Here is an 18,433-nt window from a genome sequence, read left to right as displayed (position 1 = left end):
ACTCACTCACTCACTCATTCACTCACTCACTCACTCACTCATTCACTCACTCACTCACTCACTCACTCACTCACTCACTCACTCACTCACTCACTCATTCACTCACTCACTCACTCACTCACTCACTCACTCACTCACTCACTCATTCACTCACTCACTCACTCACTCACTCACTCACTCACTCACTCACTCACTCACTCACTCACTCACTCACTCACTCACTCACTCACTCACTCACACTGACCCTTATCTACCATTTCCGCAGGACTTGCTGCACTCCGACCATCCCACGTACTCCCACGTATATCGCTCCTCGACGTCAGGTATGGCGTTGTCCAGCTCAGGTCTGCTAGGTAGTGTGAACTGAGTGCTGATTGTAGTTTTCATTCCTGTGATCCTCGGATAAACCTGTAACGTTTAGATGAAATTTCTTAGTAAAGCCATCAGTTTGTATTACTGCGTACACAGCGGTAATCAGAATAAGGAAAATATGTGGTCTAGCTGTAAACACGTTGGTTTAGGATTTGTCGTCAATACTTTACGTAAATGCTTCGTTGGGAACGTACTACTCACCATTATTTATGTCGTGACTATACTGACAGTTTAGTAACCGATAAATGATATCATAGAATTTTACATCGTTATTGTACGCTGTCCATATTACCAATACAAAATACAATCTAATAGTGTTTTTTATTTTTATTTTACGGAACATCTACGCTTTTCCCCGAAGTATGACTGGGTATTGAAATTTGCCTGCAAAAATCTAATGGGCTTTAGGTCATTAGAACCCAATAGTTACACGAAAATTATCGATCAGCTTGGTTCGATTAAAACTCCTTATTCGACGGAAAATGTTTTACTCTTGTCTAAATATCCCCTTATTCTGTAGCGTGATCCATTCGGCAAGTATATACGTACAAAAACTATCATCTCGCTCAGCAGAGGCCCCCTAGCGGTGATGAGCTCGCGTCTCTCTTCGTCTTCGGTGTAGTTGAAGAGCGTTCCTAGCTGAACGAACGTCTGATAATACCCCTGTTGTCTGCCACCGTTCAGCACAAACCTGCCTGTCTTGCGGTTCTTTAACGCTGCGGTATGGGGAACGATGTCGCCATTAGACGATGTCGCTATTAGATAGTGTGGCTTTTTGTTTAACAGCTATCTGGTTGGTATTTCGAAGTACACAAAAGAATGCATGCCCGCGCAGTGTTTATATTATGGCATGTCATATACAGGGCTGTGTAAAAGTTCATCGGATGTATAATTATGTCGATTCTCGTTTTACCTATAAAGTTGGGCGATGCTTCGTCCTCTTGAACGATGATGTTGCGTGCTCCTTTTGGTATTATTGAGACACGTTTGTACTCTGCAGCACGAATAATGCACACGAAAATCAGAGATTTTAGCTTACGCTGGCGATCATCATAAAGTGGCAGTCAGTTGTAGTTCTACGCCGAAATTTCTTGTAATGGTCAAGTTACGCACAGATATATACATTTAATGAAACACGCACGCATCAATTATGTTATTAATGAGCTTTCACAAAAAACCAACCCACTGCCGCGAAACCATTCAAAGATTGCCGGCGATACAAGTGTCCTTATAGTTCTTACTCTTCTTCGTCAGAGACTCCATGAAGATGCTGTGAATGACTCGACACTGCGAGTTATCGCCGCCACACACGCCACACACATCCGTCATCTTGCTGGACCCCAGCACCTTGTCGCAGCCCATCTTCTACAGTCAGACGAAACAAACATCGATACACGACACATGAAAGCAAGCATATTACCACAGATGTTCATAAAGAACTGCAATATATCCGATAATATTATAAAAGAATCAGTGTGATTGATACTTAACAACAAACTTGATCATGACACATGAGATCAGGAGCGTATAATGACAAATATTTATATGTCAAATGACATATATTTGTATTTGTCATTATACGCTCCTGATGAGATGTAAGTAAGTTCAGGTGTTATCGGTTTACCTCGCAACTGCCCTGTATACAGATTCCCTGTGAGGAGAAGTAAGAGCATTTTGTTCCATCGATGACATCACGTTCCGACATATAAAGATTCTTCGTTTGCTCAGAGACGCACCACAACTTGCAGTAAGTTGATTCTGCACACGTAGCCGTTCAGACAGCACAATTTAATTCGACTTATAGACAATTAGCATCGCAGATATAAATGTGTTAACAAGAACATAGTATTGGATTACACACATCGGAAATTGATGGATGTCATGAAGACATAAAAATCGACAGGATGACGCTCTAAATTAAACGCTATGCATATCAGTAAATGAACGAATAAATAAATATAAATAACCACTTATCTTCAAAATGAATCGAAAACATTTACCGGAAAAACGTTTTTTACAGCCGATCTGCTGTCATTGTCAAGCTGCACTTAAGTAAATATATAGGATTAATATTATAAAGGCGAATCGCTAAAGAATACTCAGCAACAATCACCGTTCTTCACTTGGTATGGCACCCACGTATGCCTGCGACCGTCCTTCAGGATCTTCTCCTGATTCAGTTTCAGGCACTGCTTAGCGCGAAAGTCGCCAATGTTAGAACAGTCCTGTGTGCCGCACAGAGCGTAGTTCGTGGGCGACCCGATGCAAGAGTTGCCCCTGTAACGCGGTCTGAAAACGTGGTTCAACACTCGTTTGTTGTGCCATGAGTTTGCGCCTTCATTTAGCATTTTACAAACAAACAAGCAAGCAAGCAAAAAACAACCCACCCTATCAACAGACAAATCAAAACCAAAAAAATGGACTTACCAATTATAAATCACTTGAAGCATGCATTACACAGGTAAGGGAGAATAACGGTATGTGCTGGGCAGCTAATGTAACCTGGGTTTTATATGCCAACTCCCCATTATTACTATTAGCTAGTGTCCGCTATGCGTTCGCAAACGGACTGCCAGTGCTCGCAAACATCACCGTAGTATTAAACGCGACGATATGCAATGAGCCCTGAAGTTATACGCATGCGGTGACAGGTGGTTTGGAGTGTATGCTGTGATATGAATGCGGTAGTGTGGTAACACGTACCGAGGGTTGGTGCAGTCCCGCCTACGAAGCAGAACACCGGTGCCGCATGAGCGGGAGCAAGCTGACGCATTCTTCCAGTCTGACCAGCCCCCGTGGATGGGACTCGGAGGTGGCGCCACTGTCGGTTCCAGTTCGACCTAAAATGCCGCGTAAAATCGTCGCTCTGTACCGAAAACGTTTACATAAACGGTCGATACACTTTCAAAGCTACGATAGGTATATACCATAATTCGACGGCGATTAGAATTAATCTTGTGATAATAACCAACTTATTGAACCCAACTACACAATGACAGCATGCAATAACAACAGGTTATATTTGGTCAGGATTAAGGCTGCGTGTTTATAAGGGTTAGCAGGACGACACTGTGATATTTGCAGAGCAGCGTGTGTTCTAGTGCAGGCAGTGCGAAGGTAGTGCGCGCGCAAGAGTGGTTTGAGTTCGGGAAACATGTCTCATCGGGGCTTTGGCTTCGGCTGGTGCATTTGAGAAGATAACCGTACGAATAATTATACCAATACATAAAATTATTAATAATTATATCAAAAGATAACACAAATAATCTTCGCGTTATGTACTATCACATCTCCATTTTATGTTCATCGTGTAGCACTCCATAACTCGGCGCAATTCAATGCGCACATTTTTAGCTTATTCTGTAGTCTCGTACAGTCATCCCTTATAAAAAATATAGCAACGTGTGTGAGATAAATATTAACAAGAGCGTATAAAGAAGGAGAGCGTACAACGGCGAAATGCTGAAACCATGTTGCAGTATTAGTCGAATTAAGAAACTTTGCCCGTTTTATTTTGACGATTCTCTGATCTCGAGTCGGTTTTCGGCGAAAATACCAGATTTTCACCGCTCATTATCTTAGCGTAGGGGCATCGTAGGGGGCATGCGGTTTATTTTATATTAACAAGGTAGGACAGCTGATCAATAATACTGCAAAGAATCGTCAAAATAAAACGGGGAAAGTTTATTAATTCGACTAATACTGCAACATGGTTTCAGCATTTCACCGTTGTACGCTCTCCTTCTTTATACGCTCTTGATATTAATTAGAAAGAGTTTGATGGCGTTGGCTTGGGGGGGGGAGTGGTTGGATACTTTCGTTGCTACCGAGAAGGGGGAGGGTGGCTGAGGATTGTTACCTCCACGGTTATCCGTTCAGGCGTGCCGGGATAGTAAATGGATTTAGACAGTGTGGTCCACGTCTTATGTCGAGGCGACTTTCTGCCGTTTCCAACGGAGATTTCGTTAGTAAGAACGCATTTTCCGTCCATGCACCACTACAACGACATGGCACGTGGTAAGCTGTCAGCGGAGTACAGCGATGCCGAGAAAGAATGTACACGAAGAATGAAAGACAGAGCAAAAGTTCGCGTAAAATACAGCAAACAGGGACACTATAGTACGAATTCTAGCTACTATGTTCTAACTATTAATGGCGCAAGTGCATACAGAGTGACTCCGACTCTGTTTTTCCGAATTTATATATAAATAGATGTTACAACGATTAGTGCATGTAGCGTAGCATTTCTATTGTGAGATGTACTAGCGCATGTTCCATTCCATTTTCTGCGTATGTATTGTTGGCGAAACAAATAGTGGTCACGATGTAATCGAAACGCAAGTTTTGAATTGTTTTCTTCGGTCTGTTGCTCAGTATGGAAGTCAAAAATCTCGTTCTAAACGCGGCTAATGAGGAATTGAACATAGCTGGCGTTGTTTGAGCTCTTTATGCAGATAAGCGACTGCTACTAGTGATATGCTTTGTTGGCTTAGGAAGAGAAAGCGTGAAGCTGAGTTTGCGGGAGTCATGTATATATAACAGATGATTATTATATATATTGCGGTACTATGCGGTAGATGACTCGACACTTATTTCGAAATTACTAAAACGATTCGGCGAATTATGCTATCATTTCTGCCAAAGCGGCGAATTCATTCCCGAATGTAGTAAACGCGTTGGAATTAGCTTCCGAGTTAAAATTGATAATTATTGGCGGAGACCTTGCTGGGGCCACAGTTTGTTCCATCCAACGCGGGTCCTTTCTTTGTCTTGCACAAGAGAGGTTTGTCCTTGGTGCTACACCAGAGTCTGCTACACAGGTCCACTCTGCGCTCAAACTGGCATAACAGGAACGCACAGCTCGAATAGCCGCATTGAAACCAGCGTACTCTCTCTCTCTCTCTCTCTCTCTCTATATATATATATATATATATACTTGTCAATTTACATTGGTCATATAAGCTTCTAAGAAGGCATGCAGGATTCGAACAAGTACTCAGGCCACGTACTCAGGCCACGGATTTATCCTTATAACTGTTATAGCAGTTCAATGGCTGTTTGTTAGATATCAGTTCTGTATTTTCTACAAGACTATATTCGGATGCAAGCGTTCAAGCTACAAACTCGCAAGTAAGATAGAGACGGAGGCATTAACACCTACTACAACAAATATATAATTAAGACTGCGGACTGCTCGACTTACAGCGTGACAAACGGTGTACTCGTTGCCAAATTCGAATCTGCATTGGTCGTCCATGGTATACTTGGTGCCGATTCTGTCCGGTAAGCGAGGCCACGGGTGCTGGAACGGGCTGTCGTTAAGACACGGAAAACTCCTGAAACGGCGAACGCTTCATTATAGATCCATATAGTCGATGCTTCCAGGTAGAGACCAAAGGTACGCCGAGATACCTTCCAACAATACTAGTGCTACGCTTCGGAAAACTACACGCGACCGCCACCAGGGGGTGGAGGTCAAACAACGTTACAACAGCGTTGTCATTTTGTGCGTATAGAGTGGGTACGAGAGGTGCTTATTACGAGGCTCTGCCCATCCTATAACCTTTATCAGGAGCGCATACGGTATCTTGAGCTGCATTCATCATTGGGGCATGGGATACCTACCCCACGTAGGCAAGCGTCCAACGAACGTCGTACGTAAGGTGCCTCAGCTAGATTCATCAAGCTTAGCACGTACGCAGGCATGTGGTTAATGAATCAATCTAGCGTAGGCAATCTAGTTGAAGCCGTTGATATTTCCGCAGCAGAATTTTCTCAGAAAAATAGCAACTTGTTCAGCGTTACTCTCTCGTTACGCGTATACGTTAATGATACTCACGGTAGGTATGTTGTTAGTTCGTCGTTGCTACAACGCGACCAGTAGAAGTCGTTGAAGGTGGCCTGTACCAGTGGCGACATGACGCTGTTTCCAGTGTCCTCGCAGTCGTTATTGACTCCGTCGTGCTCCATACCTAATCTAAACGACAAATTAATAGAACAGCATTAATGCCGATCCAAATGCCGACATATGCACGAACGCACACACGCACACGTACACATACACTCGCGTGAGTGCATGCACGTACGTACGCACGTACGCACGCACGTACGCACGCACGCACAAGCGCACAAGCGCGCGAAGAATGGACGGAGTATGGGAAGAGTGTATCGACAAAATACATTCCTTGTTTCAACTCTATGCAAACGGGATTTTCAACGCGTACAGGTGGTGGGGCGCATACGCATCACCATTCACACTATAGAGCCTTCTCACGCTTACAAAGAGGGTTAATAGTACTTTACTTTTAATGGTAAGTCACCTATTCAACGTGAACAAGTATAGCGCGGTGTACGTACACGTGTCCTGTCTCGTGGGCAATGACGAAGGCGGACGAGAATCCATCCTCCTTGTTGATAGTGCAGCTCTTTTCCTCAGTACACATGTTAGACACGGGCGCGTAACCTGAAGAACGCGAATATGAACAGACAAAGAAAAAAGCGAAGAAGACAGATAAGAAGTTAATCACTTACGTTAAACGAAGACGGAAGAAAAATAAGAAGTGAATCACAGACGTTAATGCGATCACCGCGGTTTTTCGCAATCGGTATTCTCACTTCAGTTACAGTTATGGCGGTTGAACAGCAGCAGCGGGCAGCAGCAGCAGCGGCAGCAACAGCAACAGCAGCAACAGCAGCAACAGCAGCAGCAGCAGCAGCAACAACAACACCGGCAGCAGGCAGCAGGCAGCAGCAGCAGCAGCAGCAGCAGCAGCAGGAGCAGCAGGAGCAGTAGTAGTAATAGTAGTAATAGTAGTAATAGTAGTAGTAGTAGTAGTAGTAGTAGTAGTAGTAGTAGTAATAGTAGTAATAGTAGTAGTAGTAGTAGTAGTAGTAGTAGTAGTAGTAGTAGTAGTAGTAGTAGTAGTAGTAGTAGTAGTAGTAGCAGCAGCAGCAACAGTAGCAACAGCAGCGGGCAGCGAGGTCGTTACCTGCCGGTCCGAATGTCTGTCTCGTGAGGAAGATGGCGTGGTCGTGATGCTCGGGGTGGTTAAGATCGGACTTCCTGACAGTGTAAACCCACTCACAGAGCTGGTCTAGACTGCGCTTGGCATCTCCCGTTATCACCAGATCATTCTGTGTAGAGAAATGCTCAGTTTTCGTATTAGTATTACTATTATTATTATTATTATTATTATTATTAATATTATTATTAATATTATTATTAATAATATTTGTTTAATATAATTATTAATAATATTTGTTAAATATTATTAGTTGGGCCTAACGAAGTACCAACGGCAGGTAGACCTATGCAAGGCCATCCACCACCCGTTATCATTCACCGCCTTACGCTACAAATCACGCGGAAACCAATAACTGCTGAGAACACGCGTAACCAGTACGCGTGAAGCATATAGAGAAGTCCCTGCTCGAGCGGGTCGAGTATTTCGCACTCGAGTATCTTGGTCGGGAATATTCCCATACGTCCGAGGTACACATTACGCTCGTGCTCGAGCGCTCTCTCGGTTTCTCAAATCAAAAAGCTTGGCCTTCAGTTTTGCATAGAGGAGCAAAAAATATTTAGTTGAAGTCATGAGAATGTATTTGCTCAGATGTATGGCGATGGATAAAATTCTGGGGCACAGCGGGACGTTCTGACGTCAATACAGAGCAATCGATGCGGCCACGTATGGGTTATACTTACGTCGGAGTCCAGTAAAATCATGCGTACAACGACGATGTTGATGTTTGCATCCAAGGAAGGGTCCTGATATATCATGTTCACCTGCAAAAAAACACATGTCTCGTTTCCGTCATCTTGTAGGATCCGGAAGCCGACCGTTGAAATGAATATATATATATAATATTATATATATATATGTATAATATTGAAGAAGCAGAGGAATTTTGCAGGAATTTGGGTTTCTTCAACTCCCTAAGAGAAAGTGAGAGAGAGAGAGAGAGAGAGAGAGAGAGAGCGAGAAAGCAAGAGAAAGAGAGGGGGAGAAAGAAAGAGCGAGAAAGAGAGAGAAAGAGAAAGCGAGAAAGCAAGAGAAAGAGAGGGGGAGAGAGAAAGAGCGAGAAAGGGAGAGAAAGAGAGAGCGAGAAAGCAAGAGAAAGAGCGAGAAAAAGAGTGAAAGAGAGAGAGCGAGAAAGCAAGAGAAAGAGTGAGAAAAAGAGAGAAAGAGAGAACGAGAAAGCAAGAGAAAAAGAGGGGAGAGAGCGAGAGAGGAGGGGAAGCACTCACGATGTTGACGAGGGACAGCATGTACAGATGCACGGTCGCCTGACCGTGGAACCTGACCATGTGATGGTCGCCAATCAGCAGAACCTCTACAAACTTTTCGCTGCCGATCGCCGACCGCTTCCGCCGCCCGGAGATCCGCTGGGTGTCCTTGAGATGCCGCAAGGTCGTCTCGAGGTCATCGGATAAACTATTGGCTGCAAGCATACAATGAGAAAATTCGCTGAAAAATGGGGCCCGGTCGCTATCTATCGCAGTTAATCATCGATTATATTGAATCCGATAATATCGAATATATTGCTCCGATATACGGACATCAGCGGATCTGTTGTTGCGCGCAGCTCACTTTATGGAAAAGAATTATGGTGCCGTGATAAAATCTAGCAGCAATTGCAATTGCCTGTGGTTTATAACAACATACGGATCATGCCATATATTCGTCCATCCCGTAAAGTTGGCATGACTCAGCGGTACACATAAAGAAACGGGAGAATTGCGTGCATTCTATATGCGAGTTTGATCGCATCATTGCTATGACGGGCTATTTCAATTTATGAGTCACTCCGCCTGCCGAACACATTTATTGGTCAGCGTCTGCATCTAACGCGGGTCCGGGCGGGAAACTGCAGCAGACGTCTGCAGTATGAAGGGTTTATTGCCCCTCGTTATACCAGTTTAAACACGAGCTGCGTTTAACGGAGTGAATTGATATTGGGTCATTGCTGCCGATCTCTATGTATGCATTCTGAAGTTTCGCTGCAGTCGCACGTGATAGCATGTGAGGATAGCACGACATGATGCCACGAGGTCGGTGCTGGTTAGACGTCGTTGTCTCCGAATAGAGTGGTTGGTCGATTTGTCGTGGCAGCCATTCGCCGACAGTCATACCCTGCGCTACGACAATGTTACTTACGTGAATTCGCACTTACGTAACTTGCATTTTATGACCATTTTACTCGCGATACGAAACGAAAATTTGCTATCGCGTAATCTTTTAAATAAATAAGTTGCCTGATCTAATCAAAATATAGCATTGCTTATACCGCCGTAAATGGAATTTATTTAACAAATATGCAGCCGGCTACCAAACCATCGGGCGGGTCATCTTTGATGTTTAATGTAACTCTATCGTATTAGGCAGTTTGACCTAAAACACGCACTACTTTTACATTTTTTACGTTTCTGCAGTCGGTGCCCCGCATCCAGTACACTTCTGGTACATGTTACTTATTGCAAGTGCAGTTATTTGCAACGACTTGCTAAAGGGACCGGTACAAAGAAGTGATATAAAGTAACAATTTCTAAATAGAAAAAAAAAATTCTAAACAAATTCTAATTAGGTTTTATTTTAAACTTAATCGCTTTCATTCGTACATAATGCTAATGTTGTTCCTTATTTAGTATCTAGTCACCCGAGACTTAACATCGATTTTAATTTAACAGAATTTAATGCGAAGAACGTTTTTCAGCGCGAAACCGAGAGGTCTAACCGATAATGCATACGTACGTCAAGAGCGGAAGTAGAAGTAGAAGAAGAACTAATTAACCTTTCTCTCTCTCTCTCACTCCCTCACTTACACACACACACACACACACACACACACACACACACACACACACACACACACACACACACACACACACACAACACACACACACACACACACTCACAAACAAACACACACAAACAAACAAACAAACAAACAAACAAACAAACACGCGCTCGCACACACACAGAGAGAGAGAGAGAGGGAGAGAGAGAAAGAGAGAGAGCGATATATATATATATATATATATATATATATATATATATAATTGAGAGAGAGAAGAGAGAGAGAGAGAGAGAGAGAGAGAGAGAGAGAGAGAGAGAGATTCACATACAGACTCGGCCCCGCCGCCGTCAGGAAAAATATCTCTAACCGCGTCGGAGAGTGATCTGAACTTTTTCCGTAGCTAAAGGCCCCGGCACACGGTGCGCAGTCGGCGCGCGCCAACGGCAGGTAGACCTATGCAAGGCCATCCACCACCCGTTGTCATTCATTATAATATTCGTTTATATTCCCGGCGCGCGCGCAAAATATCTATCGTGTTTGATGTTTCTGGCTCAGCGCCCTTGGCGCGCGCCGAATGCGCACCGTGTGCGGGGGCCTTAAGTATCTTCAATTATGGAACAGCAGTCAATAGGAAAAGGTGATTCACGTAACGGATTTTAGCGATGCGGACGTTTTCTGAAACGCATTACTTGCACAGCATAATATTTCTATATATATATATATATATATATATATATATATATATATATATATATATATATATTCTGCTCACCTTCGTTAGAGTGTGTTAGCGCTGAGCGTCGGTATACAACGTGCGCGCCGTCCGGCATGGAGGCGTTCGTTGACATCGGCTCAATGAAGTAATCGCCATGATCGGTTTTTATCAACCCTGACTGCAAATATTTGAACAAAGTACTACGTACATCGGATCGCCGGAGAACACCGAAGAACGGAACCTTGTTCGGCTGGATATTAACGCAAGGAGATTATCGATTTTACTTCGTCTGCGACTTTTGAATTGTAGCCACGTTTACTTTTCGCATACCTATCCTGGATAATTTCTATCTCTAGTTTTGATAACTTAATGCGAACTCAATTAAGTTAATTCTCGTGTTCTGAAACTATGAAAAATCTCGTATAAACCGCTGAAAACGGATTGGTTAGCGCGCTTTTTGCTTGTTTGTTTTGGTTATTATTTCCTTGATCTGCCAATAAGCAATCGAATACCAAAAACATTTGAATAACCTACGTAGTTCAGTGTGCAAAGTGAGGTGGTGCGGATGGCTAAGTGGGTGATGATGGAATATTCAATCCACATAGACATCATTAATTAATCATTCTTTCTCGTCTCTACACGGATATAGTAGTAGTGTAAATGGTAGTGAACAAAGTGGCTTCGTACTAGACCATCGCAGTTGCTGAGTGCGGCGGACGAGTTGGGCGCATTCTGTAGCCGCCCCGTGTAAAAGCAGTGCTTCGTCTGCCGATCTATGCGCTCTCTCCACAGGAGAGACGTTCCGTTGTCGACACGCATCCACTCGATGTGCGCGTGCGGCGCCACCAGGTGGCGACTCTGTTTCAGCTTGAGCGTCACCTCCTCGCCGTCAAGGTCGAAGCTGACCTTCAACTGGCGACTGTTCTGCGGCACACTGCGCTTCGACACGACGCGCGTGGCTCTCCCGTGCGGCACGTAGTTGTGGAGATACTCGCCTCCGCTGTCGACGACGCGCGGGTAGGTGACGCTGTAGTCGTTCGCTGCTAGGTCTGCGAATCGATAAACGAATTAGGCGATGAGGCGAGGATGCTCCGCCGCGGAATGTGTTCACCACATGCCACAGCCGCCACGATGTTCCGCCGGCGTCTTATTTCTGATCTTATTAGCGACCGGTTAGTTAGAGGAGGCGCCCACTGACATGAAATTGCTGGAGAATTCACAAAGCGTCTTCGGTTTGCACCAGGTTTACTCAATGAATGCGATAATGAAATCGTGATGATTTTAGACGATTCCTCATCACGTCGTTAATAGTTTTAGTTCGAATGTATGATATATATATCATTGCGCTAGAGAAACTCAACTAGGCTGGCGCTGCTGATCCTATTTCAACGATTATATATATATATATATATATATATATATATATATATATATATATATATATACATATATATATGCATGACATTGAGAATAATGACCCTTGGCGACCATAGCGTGTGAATGTTTGGATAAGTTGTAAGATTGCATACAGAGCCATACAGCTTGGTAATGTCCTATAATGTTTGATCGCGCTGCGTATGAATAAATATTAGTCTCTGCATGGCAAAATACATTTTGAAATCACTTAACATCGCTGCTGCACCGACCATCGATTCCTCTCATGAATCTCATCCGGCGTCTATTGAACGTTCACTCTACGATAATAGAGGCACTGAGGCAATACAGCCCCAGCATAAGATGGCGAATATACATCAAAGGCTAGGAATAAAGCGTTGGTTACAGCAAACCTTATAGCAGTGTAGCGCTTGCCTTATAAACGTTAATTCGCGTCAAATTGTTCGGTAAACGCGGGTAGTTTAACAACTGCGCTCGTGCACGTGCGCACGCATGCCCGAAATCACGCAAGCACAAATGCACGCACGCACAACGTTATGCGCAAGACGGTTAGTCACTAGTTATATGCTAATTATTATTGCTAATTTGATAAGAATACACATTCTCGCCAGATTTAACACACATGGGATATATAGGATACTTACTTCTCCATGCTCCACTGCAAAGAACCTGAAAGAGAAGAGTGGCATGTCAAAAAGGCACAAGTCAAATGATAATATAAACGTACCAGCGGTAATTTCTTTAAAAAACTGGGCGGGTTAATAACCTTGCTGATACACTATATACGTAAGATAGCAGACGTGTACTTGCCATAGCACCTTTGTAAAACTGAATATTATTTAAATTTTTATTTAAACACGAATATTATTTTTTTGCGTGAGATATGATTAAAACAGACTGTTGCAATTACGGCGAAAGAGGAAATGTGATCATTTTTGATAACGATGCTTGATTAGCCCGCGGTTATCGGCGATGACGAGATAAGAGATGCGTAGAACAAGAAGCCGCACATCAAGGATGGACCATTGCTACACAGCGACCCAGATAGAAGCATCTAAGGTGTGGAGTCTAAGCACGTCCTATCTCGTAATCCGGTATCTGTCAGCCGCAGGGTGACTGCACAAGGCGCGGTCTTATACGCTCGATCGTCTCGTTGTGATATAGCGGGCCGGGTTCTTCGTCCGATTTCTCCTGGGTGAAATATCGCATTCCCAGACAGCACCGAGATGCTGTGTCAATCAGATACCATAGATTACAGAAAACTGCAAATTTGGTCCAGTGATTAGGGGGCAACAAATCAGAGCCACTCTCATCTCTACCAGACACTGACGGCGGAGTTCGAACAAATCCTTAAGAAATCGTTGGAAGCTATTTTCAGGCAGTCCACTTATGGCAGTTTCCGACCAACTATGGTCTGGCCATAACGAGTAAAGTAAATCTACGCTAGATTCACGTTTTGTCAATACTAGCATAGTGGTATTGGTTGGGGTTTCAGCATAGATAGTAACATCATTGTGAGTGACGATCATTTCGACTGCGCGACTGCGAGGCAGTGTTCATAGATGTCGCCACCGTCTTGAGTCAACAAGAGTTATTATATATTATAAAGAGTGAAGTTATTACGAGCTGTCGCCGTGATGGTGCTCGTTAGTGAGGTTCAGCTTTAACGAACATGAATTAATGGGCTCTCTGTGGCTTTAGGGTAGCAAAGGCTCTGCGCGATCTAGCGTATTTGCACCGTAGAGATCATAACAAATCTGATGCATTTATATCAATTAACATGGCCCTAAACTAACATGAATCTGCATTCCAGGGTTCCAGGTTGCGACCAGGCATATATGAATCTAGAAAGCTAAATTGGACCATAATCAAATGAAATCCTTTACACACAATACTCACGAGCATTTGAAAAGTGCGTCACCTTGACGTTATGTTGAATTTATATCGTACATAACATTAACCCTAATCCGTTCTCTATAACGTATATATACGAATTATACATGTGTGTACGTGGCATTAAAGTCTAGTTGCTAGTACGTCGAAAACCTAAAAGATGTTATTGTGTATGTATAGGAACTGCGCTGCCTTAAGTTTGGAATAAATGTTCGGTACACCCCTCAGCTTAACCATTGCATCACCCATCGATTTCCGTTCCGTTCACGGTTCGCCGAAAAAATGCATGACGAAGGAAAAATTCATTTCAAATTCAAAATGACTGCATGGTATTGCGGTGTGGACTCAATGTAGGGGAAGTATTCAGGCCACTTAAGCCATTTGGTCCTGAATAACGCGTCAGATCGCCATGTGAACTCAATAGCCTACGTGCAGTGATCGTAAGACGGAGCTCAGACGTGATGAGGTGTGATATTAGCCTCGTAAAGCTGGCCGCATATATTTGCATCACGGGTGTTATATTAACGTACATCGTTAATACGACGTGACAACATCTATCTGGCGAAACCGCAAAGATGCGACTAAAGTAATTCATCTTTATGAGTAACATCGAGAGCTAATAACACATGATGTATTACATGAATGATGTTGCAATGATGTATTATTAGCTGTTAACAAAATGCAGCTATAATATGGGTACAGCTCGTAACTGCAATGAGTAAGAGCTCGTAGGCTAGTTATTCACACACAGGGAAGGGATGGCATATATGGAACATATGGAAACAGAAAACGGCTAGGAAACGGTGACATGATACGTCCGAGATATCTAGGCAGACGCAATAAAACAAAAACGAGAAATGAAGTGGAGAGTGATAGCTATGGAGAGGAGTAAAGGGTAGATATGTGAAGGCAGGAGATGGTTAGTTATGCAGAAGCAGGAGATGGTTAGCTATGCATAAGCAGGAGATGGTTAGCTATGTAGAATTAGGAAATGGCTAGCTATGCAGAAGCAGGAGATGGCTAGCTATGTAGAAACAGGAGATGGTTAGCTATGCAGAAGCAGGAGATGGTTAGCTATGTAGAAGCAAGAGATGGCTAGCTATGTAGAATTAGGAGATGGTTAGCTATGTAGAAGCAGGAGATGGTTAGCTATGTAGAAGCAAGAGATGGCTAGCTATGTAGAAGCAGGAGATGGCTAGCTATGTAGAAGCAAGAGATGGCTAGCTATGTAGAAGCAGGAGATGGTTAGCTATGCAGAATCAGGAGATGGCTAGCTATGCAGAAGTAGGAGATGGCTAGCTATGTAGAAACAGGAGATGGTTAGCTATGCAGAAGCAGGAGATGGTTAGCTATGTAGAAACAATGAGATGGCTAGCTATGTAGAAACAGTAGAGAGCTAGCTACGTAGAAACAGTAGCTGGCTAGCTATGTAGAAACAGTAGATGGCTAGCTGCATAGAAACAGTAGATGGCTAGCTATGTAGAAACATTAGAGAGCTAGCTATGTGGAAGCATCAGAATACTGGCCATGGGAAGCCAGGAGAGGACAGACGATATGACGAAAATTACATTAGCAGATCCTAAACGTAAGTAAACATGTCATCTACAATGCTTTTGGCAGAGGGTGCTATACTAGCTTAGAATCGAATTGCAATCCGTGATCGATAATGCTTGACATGGCGATGGTGCTTCCGTGCAGAGCCTACTCACACAGGCGGAAAATGAGCTGCGACAAACAGTGACTATTTGCCGTGGGAACGAACAGATAAGAAAGCGGATCGTTAACCAAGTCTCTCTGTCACTTGTTCCCTACGTGGCCAGAGATTCCGTATAAGTGTGCTAAGATGATGGAGCTCTGATGGGTGGGGGAGGGGGCAGATGCAACTAGCCATGCTAGGGACTACCGCAACCATGGTGAGAGAAATAGAGATAGAGATAGATAGATATCGAGAGAGAGAGAGAGAGAGAGAGAGAGAGAGAGAGAGAGAGAGAGAGAGAGAGAGAGAGAGAGAGAGAGAGAGAGAGAGAGAGAGAGAGAGTATGGGGGAGGGGGAGATTGAGCAACAAGCACAATAGAGTAATCGAGCGACAGCGAAATAACATTTGAGAGAGATCGGCTGCCAATTGAGAGTGTTTACGCAACGTAGTATCGATTCATGTAGCGTTACAAATGCTCGAAGCTCGCATAGACGTCGTATACTTGTTATCACAGCGAATCTCATTAATATACGCCTTTGCATATACTTAGGATATGTCATCCGTGGTTAGTGCATTTTATACTAAGTACAAACACTGACTAACGATATAGTGCTTGTGCTTTCACGCGTGGGCGCCCCAAGCCTACCAATTTTGTTGGGTGTTGTTGTGTGCATGAGTACATCGACGGATGGCTACTGCTAACCGAACTGGGCAATCTTCGTCCAGACTTCCTCATGTATTCACATCCCTACATTCTAATTAACAGCGATTATGGGCTGTTACAGGATAGGTTCCGGAGTTTTATGGGAGCCTATGCTCATTCTCTCCCTCCCTCACACGATAAGCACACGCGCGCGCACACACATGCGCGCACAAACTCTTTCTCCCGTCTGTATCTCGATCGTTCTGTGCAATTGACTGCATGCACAGCATCGTAGCATATAGGCTGATCTACAACTACATTCACGGATACCATAAAGTCTACGCGCCGGTGTCCTACCTCAATGACTTCTGGATGAATGTCATTGCAGTAAAGAAATGTGAATGACAGAGATACAGCGGTGCGATGTTGGCGATCGATGCATTCCAATAACTTAAAGTTTCTCTCCCCTCCCATCCTCTCCCATTCTTTCTCGTCCCTCTTTCTCGCATTTCATTTCTCTCTCTCTCTCTCTCTCTCTCTCTCTCTCTCTGTCGCTCTCTCTCGTTCTCTATATCTATGGATCTCATGCTCTCTATTTCTTTAACGCTGTAGTGTAACGTAATTATTCTTATATCTTCGAATAAATCTTGACGACTATATAACGGTAGGTTCCATGTCGGCTTCAATATGTCCTTGACAGGAACTAGTCATACTCATAGTCATACTCTAGTCAGCAGTATTGCGACCGTTCTATCTCTCGGGCGACAACAATTTAAAATGCAATCATATTTAGTTAAACCATTATGTTGTCAAATTAGTTATAACTATAAACAAGAAGCTCGCTCTTGCGGCTTTGGACAGACATACTATAAATGTTGTCATACGAACTCACTTCTGCACGAAAAATGTGTTTAGGCACAACAATAAGTATGAGCAACAGAACCGTGTAACCAGCAGAAATCATCTAGCACGCCAGCAAATTTCGGGTCCTCATGCATTCGCACGTAGGGCACGTAACGCAACAAAGCATATATATATGACGAAGACATGACCTCGACCCGGTTGGTCGTCCAGCGTTCATTGACACGTAAGCACGAAGACTCTGTGAACAAATATACATTTGTGTATTCTAATAACTTTTCATTTGAGTTTTTATGGAAGCGATCAGCCCCGCGGACGACCTCTGACGCGGCGCTGGAGTGTACGGTCGCGACCGGAAACGCAGCACGACAGGTCTCACGCTCAGTTTAGACGTCGGTGTTGTTCTACTGAGCGGTATCGACAACGCAGCTACCCGGCTGCTGCTGAGAGCGCAGCATCCGTGCGGATGTGATCTAGTGTGTAATAGCATCGTTACAAACGCCGTCTCTCTCACGCGCTCTCTACGAGGCACGATGTTGGGATCTCCTCCTCTCTCGCTTTCTCACTCAGGTTATCCGTTTCTCACGCTATCGCTATATCTATCTTCTCTATATATCTTTATATATATCTATCTATCTATATATATATATATCGTTATATCTCATTTTCTCTCTATCGTTTACTCTTTCCCTCTCCAAACGATCCGTGTTCATTAATAGTTCATGCAGACAATTCGGTATTCTTCCGCACCATTGCATTCGCGTCGGATTTGGATTTCTATGCCGAATCAGTACGGACATTTATATTTGATCTGTGTCGCTAAACTGTGCGACATTTCGCTGTAACGCGTTTTACAGGGCGAGCGGGACAAGCCGACTGGCGGCTACAATGAGCGAATTCCATCACAGCTACGTTGGTCGTGCGAGATAAAGATGCCCTGAAGCGCGAAGCAACAGCGGCAGCAGCAGCAGAAACAGCAGACGCAACAGCATCAGCAGCAACAGCAGCATCAGTAGTAGTAGTAGTAGTAGTAGTAGTAGTAGTAGTAGTAGTAGTAGT

General features: G+C 43.8%; 1 protein-coding gene across 1 annotated transcript in view; it reads right to left on the bottom strand.

The window, feature by feature from the left end:
- Window positions 1-18,433, bottom strand: part of LOC106808132 (A disintegrin and metalloproteinase with thrombospondin motifs 3-like) — a 28,318-nt gene that overhangs the window by 6,235 nt on the left and 3,650 nt on the right. The window contains exons 2-19 of the mRNA XM_014810712.1: window positions 12,925-12,949; window positions 11,573-11,934; window positions 10,943-11,063; window positions 8,621-8,814; window positions 8,078-8,158; window positions 7,362-7,506; window positions 6,730-6,835; window positions 6,212-6,349; window positions 5,576-5,708; window positions 5,094-5,210; window positions 4,232-4,369; window positions 3,076-3,212; window positions 2,486-2,661; window positions 1,997-2,130; window positions 1,614-1,737; window positions 1,286-1,366; window positions 922-1,088; window positions 255-408 (exon numbers count right to left, since the gene is read on the bottom strand). Of these exons, the coding sequence (XP_014666198.1) occupies window positions 255-408; window positions 922-1,088; window positions 1,286-1,366; window positions 1,614-1,737; window positions 1,997-2,130; window positions 2,486-2,661; window positions 3,076-3,212; window positions 4,232-4,369; window positions 5,094-5,210; window positions 5,576-5,708; window positions 6,212-6,349; window positions 6,730-6,835; window positions 7,362-7,506; window positions 8,078-8,158; window positions 8,621-8,814; window positions 10,943-11,063; window positions 11,573-11,934; window positions 12,925-12,949 (2,533 nt within the window). The remainder of the gene's footprint in view (window positions 1-254; window positions 409-921; window positions 1,089-1,285; window positions 1,367-1,613; window positions 1,738-1,996; window positions 2,131-2,485; window positions 2,662-3,075; window positions 3,213-4,231; window positions 4,370-5,093; window positions 5,211-5,575; window positions 5,709-6,211; window positions 6,350-6,729; window positions 6,836-7,361; window positions 7,507-8,077; window positions 8,159-8,620; window positions 8,815-10,942; window positions 11,064-11,572; window positions 11,935-12,924; window positions 12,950-18,433) is intronic.

The sequence above is a fragment of the Priapulus caudatus genome, unplaced genomic scaffold (genome assembly GCF_000485595.1).
Source record: "Priapulus caudatus unplaced genomic scaffold, Priapulus_caudatus-5.0.1 Scaffold255, whole genome shotgun sequence".
Classification (NCBI taxonomy): Eukaryota; Metazoa; Priapulida; class Priapulimorpha; order Priapulimorphida; family Priapulidae; genus Priapulus; species Priapulus caudatus.
The sequence above is the reverse complement of the archived record's forward strand: the minus strand, read 5'-3'. Positions and strand labels throughout refer to the sequence as shown.